Source organism: Nipponia nippon, unplaced genomic scaffold (assembly GCF_047370975.1).
Source record: "Nipponia nippon isolate SJK-2023a ecotype South Korea unplaced genomic scaffold, ASM4737097v1 scaffold_6, whole genome shotgun sequence".
Lineage (NCBI taxonomy): Eukaryota > Metazoa > Chordata > Aves > Pelecaniformes > Threskiornithidae > Nipponia > Nipponia nippon.
This window is the reverse complement of record NW_028262380.1, coordinates 60677836-60689953: the sequence shown is the minus strand read 5'-3', so window position 1 is coordinate 60689953 and position 12118 is coordinate 60677836. Positions and strand designations below refer to the sequence as shown.

General features: G+C 43.7%; 1 protein-coding gene across 3 annotated transcripts in view; it reads left to right on the top strand.

Moving 5' to 3' along the window:
• Positions 1 to 520: 520 nt before the first annotated feature.
• The window catches only part of LOC148051507 (uncharacterized), a 29163-nt gene continuing 17565 nt past the window's right edge, over positions 521 to 12118 (top strand). For all 3 annotated transcript variants that reach the window (XR_015700018.1, XM_087737521.1, XM_087737520.1), the window contains exon 1: positions 521 to 781. Coding sequence is in view for 2 of the 3 variants with exons in the window: in XM_087737521.1 (XP_087593647.1) it covers positions 674 to 781 (108 nt within the window). In the remaining variant the exon portion in view is untranslated. The remainder of the gene's footprint in view (positions 782 to 12118) is intronic.

The following is a 12118-nucleotide window of genomic DNA, read 5'->3' as shown; positions in this document are numbered from 1 at the left end:
CTTTGTTCTTCAAGGATAGCGCTCATGGCAAGTGTATGAGCCTGGAAAAGGACTATGGAGCCACAAGGGTGTATGAGGGAAAAGCACAGCATTTCAGGGCTAATTGGAAAAGAGACATCACAGGGGTCTCAGAAATCACCCTTCTCTTGGGCTTAGAGGAGCAAACCCAAGTGCAAGAGCCAATTTAGTTCAACCACTACAAACCTCATCTTGGATGAGGGATGAGTGCAGGAGCCTGCTTAAAACTTTTATAACAAGTAAAATTCTTTTAACTGAGGAAGTGCAGTCCGAATTTCAGAAACCAAAGTGTCTACTGTGTCTCATGGACCAGTGGTAAAATTCTTGACTCAAATCAGCCTGAGAAGGAAAGCCAGCTGGTAGGGCATGAGGGTGCTAATAGACCCTAATTGCCCTCATCAACCTCTCCTGGTGCCTCCAGCCACCACCCATAGCCCAGGAGCTCTACATAAGCTCAGGTCTGACCACTTCAGCCCTTCCTGGGCACTGTGTTGTAGAGAGTTTAGGCCCAGTCTTGTTCTCTGCTGGGCCTGACTTGCTTACCAGACTTCCTAGCTTGCCCTGGGATTTGCTTCATCCTTACATGTTTGTCTGATGGTCACTGGGCTGTTGCTGGGATCTGTTATTGCTACCAACTCTGTTCTGCTTGTGCTGCATGCTGGTGAGGTTGCTGTGGCATAGTAACCTGTGCATCCTGGTTTGCCCTACTCAGTGGAGCAGCCCTGTTCTTCCAGTACCCTGCTGCTGGCCTCCTACCCCCAAGGTAAGTGCCCTGTATGCTAGTGACTGGTCAGGCTGGCTGCGCACCCCTTGGGGCTGGGGGTCTGCCCATGCCATAGGCCTCATGACTTGTTCTGGTGTTGGTAACTTAATGCTCCTTGCAGGGCCATGTGTGGTGTGAGAGCCCAGAAAATGTAGCTGGGCAACGCATGGGGCAGGGCAACACAAAGGCACAGGGCCCTTAGTTTGTTTGCAGTAGAGAGACTTGGGTTGCTTTGTGAGAGCTCCTAGCCCAAACCTGGGGACCTGGGTGCCCCTGGACTGCAAGGTGGCAGAACAGGGGCTTTAAGAGAAGCCACTGATACTGAAAAAGGCTTGGACAGATACTTGTGGGGAATAGATAACTGTTTGAATGAGGGTCTTGTGCAGTTTATGTGCTGTTACTTCTGTAGGGATGGCAACTGATGAGAAAAGGGGTTGGGTTTTTTTCAAAGGTTTAAGGACCTCTGGGTTTGTGTTCTTCCTTTTGTTGAGCTTGCTTTAGTGATACTAATGAGATGGCCTGAGGGATCTGATGGAGCATTGATTCTGTCTCCTGGTTGCCAAAAGAAAGTCCAAATTGGAGTAAGATTTTATTGCCACTGTGAAGCTTTGTCAGCCTCCTCCTTCTAAGCAGTAAAGCAGACCAGAAAGGAATTATAAAGAACAAACATATGAACTGTGCTTTTTTCAGAGTTTAAAGGTGAAGTTGTACAAATATCAGAAAGTAATTAAGCTGACTGTGTGATATTTAGTTATCTCAGATCCTAGGAGAAAAATTGATTTCTGTTGCACTGAATTAAATTACATTTTCATACTGATTGACAGAAGCAGGCTTTGCTTCTACTTGCCTTGCAAAAGTAACCATTATCTGACTTTAGTTCTTTAAACTAGGCTACTGAACTTTTATAGCGATGCTATTTTAGCACTGTATTGATGAACAAACACTTTGTCTGGGGGCAACATTGGTTTGAAAGATCTTATACACATATTACATCACTTTTTCAACTAATTGCAGTTTTCAAAAGGGTGTTATTTTTCCCAAGCAAAACAATATTTTTAACTTGTACAAATATGCAGTGCTGTTACCAGCTTCCAGGTGCAGAAGCTTTTTGTGTGAGGGGGTGAATGCAAGTAACAAAAGCTTGTTTCCTTCCTTAACTGCAATCAGCTTTTAAAGCAAAGTTGGTGCCTGGAAACCAAGCACAAACATGTTTGAGTTGGATGGCTCCCTGCATCTCCCCCAGCTGACCCCAAACAGCCAACTTCAGGAAGATGAGCCTCAAATCATGACTTCTCATCCAATGATAAACCCCAAATTCAAGGATGTGACATCTGCTACTGCTTGGCAATGGTGCCACAGTGCAAGTATTTACTGTAGATCATTATTCATTGCTGTGCTTCAGAGGTAGGAAAAGGTGTGGTAGGTGTCCAGCTGATGGCCAGTCCTCTTCATTGCCAAGTTGCAGTCTTGGATCTTTCTGCGCAGCAGCATGGCGCGTGCCAACTCCTTTGCTGCGAGTTGCTTGTGCAGCTACAGAATTTGAGATGCTGCTAAAGAACAGGATCCTCGTTTCTCATCTCTTATTGCAAGGACAGCTGAGGTTCTCGGCTTCTGAAAGCCAACTCCTCCAACAGTCCATACCCCTCCTCCAGCACAAAGGGAGAAGATGAAGTTGCCTGTGGATGAAGGTGCCAGTGTCAGGGAAAGACAAGGAGGATGGAGTATGCTGCTCTTAAAGTGAACCAGGAAGATGGTCCTAACTAGGTGGAAAAGCACTAAAACATTTTCGGATGATACTAAAACTGCTTTCCTACTGGGAGAGAATTTATCACCTTTTTTGCTTGAGGGGAAAAAAAATAGGAAGATTAATTTGAAAATGTTATCTTGCTATCTTGATGTACTTTGTAATGGATGATCTTCTCTTGATCTTGTAAGAAAATTTTGAGAATCCTCTTGATTCCTATGGAAAGCAGGCACACGTGGAACTGCCCAAGGTTTCTGGTCTGAATAATTTTCTGCATGCCTGACTCCTTCCACTCATTCATGGTTCTCATGGATTCCTGGTGATCTCTGTAATGGAAATTGCATGTGGCATGTCTTTCACACTCATGGGCTTATCGAGGTAAAGCTGACAAGTTCTCTCTTCTCAGCCTCTGACTCTGCATGACACCTGTAGTAAGTCTTGGCCACTTCCAGACAGACGACGACTTCTGTTTCCCACAAGACCAGAAATGCTTTGTTACACTGATAAAGTGCCTGTCGCAGAGTGCTGGGGTTAAGTGCTGCTCAAAATACACCAAAAGCAATGGGGAACTGGCACAAGAAATGATGATGAAAGGGAGAAAGGAAACTTCAGGCTAGACCCAAGCACTGTGAAGAGCTTGGTCACCTTATGAGGAGAATGACACAAATTGATTTCAGTGGACAAGCTTTGGATGGTAGACATAGGTGAATGCACCCCGTTTTCTTGTGTCACAGCCATGGGCTGTGTCTACCTGCTTTCCAAAGTTTTAGTTTTTCTAAGTACTGTGAACAATTTGGATACAGAAATCTTCCCAGATACTTCGCGTAAGAACTGCACTGTAGTGAGTAAGATTTGCCTGACCCAAGGGAGAAAGTGTAAGGCCATGTCCTCATCCTCCCTTTTGCACTGAGCAGCAGTGAGATGCATGCATCCATCCAGTTCTGTGCTTTATGGAAGGCCTGATGCATGTGAGTAGGGAAGCAATACTATCCCCTGACAAAAATGCTTTTAGGATAAAAACTCCTGACTTGCCACTGGGGACCACCTCTGTGCCAGGGGTAGGGACCCTTAACCAAGGTATGCCACATGGAAGTGGAGGGGAGAAATTAGCCTCTATTCCCGAGCACCAGTTGGAGCCCATGTCCCCTGGAGACTGACCTGAATAAATTCTGTCTCCAACAGGCTGAGCAGACTCTTCAGAAGTCACCATTATTCTGCCATGCCACTGCTGCCTGTCCTACCAACTCACAAGCTACTGTTTTCCCTCAAGGAATTTGCATTGATACAAGTCACCTAAACTCTGAATGCAAACCCACACACTATCTTGCATACTGTACAGACAGGTAAATACCCTGAGCTGCAGAAAACCCCATTTCAGTGGTAATGAAAAACATTCAATTCATCTCACCTTTATTTTTTTTGCATGGTCTTCATTTAATAGATACTAAAGTTGACAGCATCACTTTGAGACAGCACTCCTTAAAAGAGCTACATTATGTAAAGGCTGGCTAAAAACCTTTCTACTTATTTGGGTTATTGTTTCTAAGCACTGAAGAAAGAGGTTAAAAGGCTATATCAATTTTCAGCTGTTCTGTTCCAGAAAAACCTGTCCTTCCTAACCCACCTTTATCCTAAATAATGTTCATTAAGGCAGAGTTCCCTCTCCTTTATGAAGGCTGAAGTAAATGCTCTTTCAGATATAATTTGAAAAAATCTCCTGGATTCACTGAGTATTATGGCAAAGACTTCTTTGCTTCATTCTTTCATTTTGGGTAGTTTACATCAAATCAGTGTAAAGATATTTCCTTTGTTACTGAAAATTACTCCAGTTCCCCTTCACACAGGAACGTATAGAGACAAAAAGTTCTACTTTGTAAGACTAAAGTTTGTAAGACCCATTAACAAATGTGAAATGTTTGCAGCTGGTGTTGATAAAAACTGCAAGTACTGGGATAAGCAGAAAGGGTAGAAATAAATGAGGTTGAAAGGGTATACTAACAATACCAAAATAGCCTTCAAAGATCAAGAGGTTGTGGCTGAGACAGATAAATAACAGTGGGAGTACAAGCTGCTGATGCAAAACCAGAAGAGAAATGATGGCTACAGAGATCATAGAATCGTTAAGGTTGGAAAAGACCCCTAAGATCAAGTCCAACTGTTAACCTAGCACTGCCAAGTCCACCACTAAGCCATGTCCTCGAGCACCACATCCACACATCTTTTAAATACCTCCAGGAATGGGGACTCAGCCACTTCCCTGGGCAGCCTGTTCCAGTGCCTGACTACCCTTTCAGTGAAGAAGTTTTTCCTAATATCCAATCTAAACCTCCCCTGGTGCAGCTTGAGGCCATTTCCTCTTGTCTGATCACTTGTTACTTGGGAGAAGAGACTGATCCCCACCTGGCTACAACCCTCTTTCAGGCAGTTGTAGAGAGCAATAAGGTCTCCCCTCAGCCTCCTCTTCTCCAGACTAAACAACCCCAGCTCCCTCAGCTGCTCCTCATAAGACTTGTGCTCTAGACCCTTCACCAGCTTCAGTGCCCTTCTCTGGACACGCTCCAGCACCTCAATGTCCTGGTAGTGAGGGGCCAAAACTGAACACAGTACTCGAGGTGTGGCCTCACCAGTGCCGAGTACAGGGGGACGATCACCTCCCTGGTCCTGCTGGCCCCACTATTCCTGATACAAGCCAGGATGCCATTGGCCCTCTTGGCCACCTGGGCACACTGCTGGCTCATGTTCAGGCAGCTGTCAACCAACACCCCCAGGTCCTTTTCAGCCAGGCAGCTCTCCAGCCACTCTTCCCCAAGCCCGTAGCTTTGCATGGGGTTGCTGTTACTGAAGTGCAGACCTGGCACTCAGCCTTGTTGAACCTCATACAGCTGGCCTTGGCCCATCGATCCAGCCTGTCCAGGTCCCTCTGCAGGGCCTTCCTACCCTCCAGCAGATCAACACTCCCACCCAGCTTGGTGTCATCTGCAAACTTACTGAGGGTGCACTCGATCCCCTCATCCAGATCATTGTATGATGATGACAATGGCCCTCCCCTAAATTCACCAGCTTACATGGCCTGTTGGAGTAGATTCAACTTGCAATCTGTTGCCTTTATTCTCAAGCCAACATTAGATATCAGGCGGAGGTAGCCACTGACTTTTCAGATGGGGGCCATATGAAGGATGGCCACAGAGCAAAGCGAGCAGTCTTCCTCCTGTGCTAAACTATCCTCCAACCCACCAGGGCGTTTGCTCTTATTCTGCTCAGCCAGTTTCAGAAGCAGTACTCAAGGACTAAATTTCCACTTAATTTAATTGAGAAAGGCTGTAGGGCTTTACTGCTATCATTGTTTAGCAGTTATTTTTCCTGAAGCTGCAATTATCGCTGCCAATGCAATTCAGTGGGTAATGGAGGAAGTCAGGACAGTACATGCTTCAAAACCTCTCAGGTGCTGCCTACCCATGACACTTTATTTGTGAGGCTCCCACTCTGCTCCTCTGTTGTTCCAGGGAGAATAAAAAGCATGAGCTCTCCCTGGTTTAAAGCTCTAGCCCCTCTTTTACCTGTGCATTTGTAGAAGTAGTGAAGGAGTGTTGGGGGAGGAGGGGAACAAATGCAAAAAGTTAAACAAGGGTAGTTACACAACAAAGGTAAGAGGTCTGTGCTCACTAATTTAGCCCTCAGGGGAGCTGATTAAGTGTCAAAGTAAGGGATCAGACAGTTAAAGTCACGGTCAGGAAAGATTGTTAGCAACTGCATTGTGGCCGAGGTAAAGTTTTAAAAAAAAAAAAAAAAAGATTGTGGTATTTAGGCCTTGGTAAATCCCAGGGTCATCTGGCAGTCATTTGTACTGAGATGCTTCCAGTTTTCCCCTTGAGGTTCTCATTCAGAACTTGGATCCCAGCCCTTGAACAGGAGATGCTCCTATGACAGTCAGCCACCCGCTGAAGATTTCACCTCCGTCCCTGAAGCATTTTAACTTCAGGTCCTGGTCAGTTACATTTGCCATTAAGATTCTGCATATAAAGAGCTAATAAATGTTTTAATACATTCTTCGTGAAGTCATAAAATCCAACAGACCAGCAAGTTGTTTCTACCTGTGGCCTGTAACCACCTGCAGCATTCGCTGATGTATTTATAACCATCTAGAGAGAAGTGGCATATGTGGTAACACTTCGTGCTCACTTACTAACCTCATACAGCCCACTGGAGAATGTTCCTTTGATATGAAGTTGAATCATAATTTTATTACTCAGAGGACATAAATTAATTTCCATTTACCGTCTAGCCAAACAGAAGGTATCGTTGTTTAGTTTCAGTAGCAATTCATTGCTGCTTTTGAACCAAAAGGACAAAAGAAAACCCTGAACCACGCATGAGCACATGCAATGGACAAACCTGCTACAAACCTTCTGATAGAGAGAAAGGAGAAAATACTGGGCAAGGAAAATTTGACACCCTTGACAGAAAAGTTTCAGTAAGACAAAGGCAAGTTTCTTGCCAAACTTACTGAAAGAATGAAAAAGTAATGAATTATCCAGGCAATATCTGGGATTAAAATTGCAAAATACAGGGCTTTCTTGGTGTAATTATTTTGTATGCCCTGCTTATTCCTACTCAATACTACAGTGTTAGATTCCTTTAATCAATTAAACAGGTACATTCATGATGCAAAACAAATTAAGTGGAACAACTTTGGATAGGATTTGCTTGTTGATTTGTCCTGCCTTCAGCCTGCCGTGTGGTAATGCAAGTGTGCCATCAAGCGGTACAGCAAGAAAGAACCTGGCAAAGAACTGATCCTCTGGCTTAAGCCTATTAAATACAGGAGACCTGGTGTCCCCTGAAATGCCACCTTTTTATCCGTAAATAACAAGTGACAAATATTGATATGCCGCCATAACACTAGGTGGGAAAGAGCTCTATGGCTGGGGTTACTGGGCACGTAACTGCAGGGGCAAATGTCTGTGAGTTCAACAGCCTTCGAGGCTCTTGTAACAGGCTTATATAAAAACCTGACCTTTTCAAAGTCTGCCCGAAGCCCTAATTACCATACAGCGGGGTGTACGTCCCCCATAACAGAACACAGCAGCTCCTGGACGGCCCTTGTGAGGACCTGATGAGCAGCGTGACTTGTTCAGACAGATGATGCTGACTTCAGTGCAGTTCAGTTCAGCCCAGAAGGGAAACTGCTGCTGTCATCTGGGACCTGCTGGTAGCGCCTGGCTGGTGAAAGACCTGTACACCGATGTGGGGACACCAGGAGATCCTCCATTTGCCTCCTTGTATGGCTTCCAGCCATGCTGGAGCTGATGAGTTGGGCTCAGAAATGTCTGATTGGGGTCGGGGATATGAAGGGATGACTTTAGGTACATGAAGAATCCTTGTTGGGGAATTTCTGGGGGACCTACGCCCCTTCCATCACCAAACTACCTCAGTATCTCAAACCTGAATACATCAATCCCTATGTTACTGTGAGGAAACGTTTTACTGCTTTTTTTTTTTATGTCCAGGTAACTTGAGCACATACAAGGGAAAGGTCATACTTGAAGAGCTGGTAAGGCACCCGTACTCAGTAAAATCAGAAGTTAACAGCCCCTAAATACCTTTACAAATATGGTATTCGGTGATATGCCTCAGGGCATACAAGTACATACATTGTACAAACCCACTGTTTCCCTAGCCCTAGGTGTAGCAGTTGGTAAGACCAAGAGCATCATAAAGCTGATCTGCTAGTTTTCAGACTAGCCTGGCATATATTTGCTTTTACCTCATATAGAGCGCTTATGAGTTATCACTGCATTTTCAGTTCTGGAGGAACCAAGCAGCAGATATTAGCCTATGCAGAACTACTTCTGGCAATTGCACTTGTTCCAGATTTTCAGCATTTGCTTGATGCAGCTGAGATGAACGCAGCACAATTTCCATTGATTTCTTTTTTCTCCGTCTTAATTAGAACTTTCCAGGATTTGCTGAATGAAACAGGAAAAACTGAGAAAGAGCAAGCGTTCAGCATTTTAATACAGCCCTGCACCTTGAATAACAACAATAGTCTGCTTGGCTAACATTCAGATAAAGATTCTTTAAAATTATTGAGACAAAGTTACCTTGCAAAAACAGGTTGAATTTCTCTTATGGTGACCTTGAACTTCACTCTCAAGCAAATTTTTCCCTGGATATTGCCTGATGCCAAACACATCTCAATGCCGCCTGCTTCCTTTGATGAAAAAAGGTAATGCAGTTGTGTTAGAGTGCAACTCTGTAAGAAAAATAGCATGTGGTTAGCAGGTAATCACAGACGTGTTGAAGCAGACATTTGAAATAACAGAATAGGAAAATGTCAAGAAAAAGAACAATATGAGCAATAACTGAAAGACTGTTTGGGGAGCATCAGCATTTTGCGTTTAGCAACACAGAGATGTCTGAATCAGGACCGCAATCATTTATTTCCTAAAAGCTAACAAAACAAACCTCCTTTCTAATGCAGCTTGTTCTCACTGTCAAAAGCATTATGAAACATCCAGCTTTCCTCTTTTTCACTAATTGTGAAGACTTACATTCAATACAGTCATCCATGGTCAGCTGAGCTGGGATATCTGTCTGTATTTGCGTTCTCACCCACAGCCAGCTCCCCTGGCAAAAAAGCTCACAGGAGCATAAAGGGGGCCCTCATTTATTCCTTGGGGAGTATCTGTCATGCTGGAGTCTCCAGGTGTTGTGTTCTTTTTATTATTAGGATTCACAGGGAGCTGGAGATAGGAAAGCAGAGGAAGAAAGGACATGGCAACACATTATATGTCAAACAGAAGAACGTTGCTTCTAATAGTTAAACGGCTAGAGCAAAAATTAGACTTTGCAAAGATTTTAAGTTACTGTATTTGCATGCTATGTAATTTGTAGCCTGGGAAAACTGGAAAAAAAAACCAAAGGGAGTTTCATTATTAATATCATAACGAAAACAGTCAAATATATTACATGCTGGCTGACTTTCTAAGCTACCAAGGAAGTGTGAGTGACGGGGAAAAGTTCATCAGAAGACAATGGCAAAGAATGAAAGGTAATTTAGTAGGAGATGTGTACCCAATTACCTGGGAAAGCAAGGAAAGGAGGGAGGAACAGACTGTTCACTAAAAATAAATACACATCTGAAAGCATTCATTATTAAAATTGCAGTTATTCTCACTTCAAATGCTGCTGGAAAAGTAAACCTGCTGGTGGGTGAGGGTACGGCTAAGACATGTTACTAAGAAACATGTGAAAAGCAGAGGCTGTGCTTTAAAGTGGTCCAAGAAAGAACATCAGAACTTCCCAGGCTCTTCCAAGATGCTGCCTCCCCCTACCGTGGTGAGCCGTCCTTCTGCCTTGTCTGCAGATGTGACTGCAATGCTGGTTCGTGGGAAGGGCAATTCACCCTCTGCTCTTCAGCTCTTCTATGGTAACACCCTGACTTTTTTCTTTCCTCTTTAAAAAGCAAACCTTAAATGAGCTTTTCTGTTCCCCCCCAGTGTGGATAATGTGATGCACAGTCCTACGCACCCAGGCTCTCGCTTTCTGTAGAAGTCGGTCTGAAGTTTGCTGCTCACAGCTCTGTATCAAAGAAGGGTCACCGAAGCTGAAGGCAGCGTTAGAGGCAGCACCCATCGCAGGTGTACTCAGGGTCTCGCTATATTTGCTATAAGCCCTATGCTGAGCCTGCAGAAATGAATGAAAAGACTCCAGGTCATAGAAAGCTACTTCCCAGTAATGTACTATTAAACCGAGGAGCTTTCAAGCATCTCTGTTGGTGTATGTAAACCTTCCTCGGGGAAAGTGGGCCTAGAGTTGAGGGAGACTAATGGTCTCTGCGTAACAGGCTGAGCTACCGTGCAAAGCTCAGAGGATCGGAGCTAATGGTGTCAGAAAACTCAATGGCAGAGAAGCAGTAACTCACAGCAGTACAGGAGGATGGATATTGCTCACCTCTCTTCACTGTCTTAAAAATGATGAAGTTGACTTAGATGAGGTTTTAATTGAATTTACCTTTTCCTTTCATCTGCTCTTCAGTCTTATTGCAACTTGTAAGGCTTCTCCAATTTCCAAATTGATTTTTCTCATAATTAATTGAACAATTAACTGTAACTTAGTAATGATTTATCAAGTATGCTAATTATGCAAATATCTACAGATCTAAAATATATCCACACTCAATGAATTTAATAACAAGGCATTGCTGTGGATACTACAGAACTGTTCTTCACTTGCATCAAATATTTGAAAGGCAAATGTTAGGATTATATTTCCTTTCACAGACCTCATAGATTTTTGAAATGTGTTGTAGAATAAAATTACTACATTGATTGGAGACTCAAAAGCTCTTGAAGACTTTTTTTAGAAAAAAGTGAAAATGGTTTTGAAATTTGTGTGACATTTCCAGGCTGATACAATGGTCCCTTGATGTCAGTATCAGTATTCAGCTTAAGGAATTTGTAGGGAACATCACAGCCAGCAATGCAAACTTCCTCTGGCAGGGTTGTTCAGTGTAGTAAGTTTTCTACACTGCTTTATAGGTGTAACCCTAGTTCTGAATATCTCTATTCTCCAACCCTTTTTCCTCCTTTGAAGTATGGCAGTAGTTCAGTTACCAGCATGTGCCTAGAGTCCTAACACAGTACAGGAGAAGGAGCTAGGTGTGTGGATCACTGCCAGCAAAAAAGGACCGGGACGGGAGAGGCCGTGCTGACCACTGACTCCAGTTCTCTGCCATCACAGGCCAGCACACAATAGCCTATTAATGCTGAAAGGTTTGTAGAACATCCCTTTCGTGTACCTCAAACCCTGCTCATGAGCCATAAAACATCCCATAACTTAAGATGGTGGCTCCTGGTTTGTTTTTTTTTAACAGTCAAGATTACAGCACACTGCAGAAAAGAGTGAACAGGCACTTAAAAGGTCTTGGAGACCTGCAGCAGAGTAGCTGCTTTTTCTCTGCTAATTAGCCACTCCCAAGCAGCTTTCTAGCTTCAGAAATTGGTAAGTCTTTTTGCTACATCTTAGTGCACATCCTAAAACACTCCTGAGCTGGAATCAAGGTAAAATAAAAGCAGTGTCTTCTCGTCGGACAGACTTACCAGCTCAGCTATACCAAATCAGCTGACAGTTGTATGTAGTATACCCTGTTGCTCATCAGCCACACTATTAAATCATTCTTTCTGCTCTTCCTTTTGTAGACAAACTCCCCTTATAACGCATTGTTTCCGCACCTGTTCTATCATTTGCATTCCCAGAGCACCTCTGAGACCTTTTTTTGGGCTCCTTGTATTTTGCTGTTTGATTAGACTGATGCTTAGGCTGATGTGAAGCGCCATGTCATTTTGGATTGTATTAACGGCAAGAGCTAATGTTCTGAAAAAGCAAGTACAAAAGGAGGAGCAATTTTACTTTTAATGACGTTGGCCTGGATAGTTCTTGCTTCCACTCTTCATTCTTTTGTCTTCCCTCTTCATTCATAATATATCTACCGATCCAGAGTGCACTAAAGTTTCATACAGAGAACCAAGGAACCACAAATGGCAGTTCTTGCCACTTTGTCTCATTTGAGAGTCCCCCCTATGTCTATGATT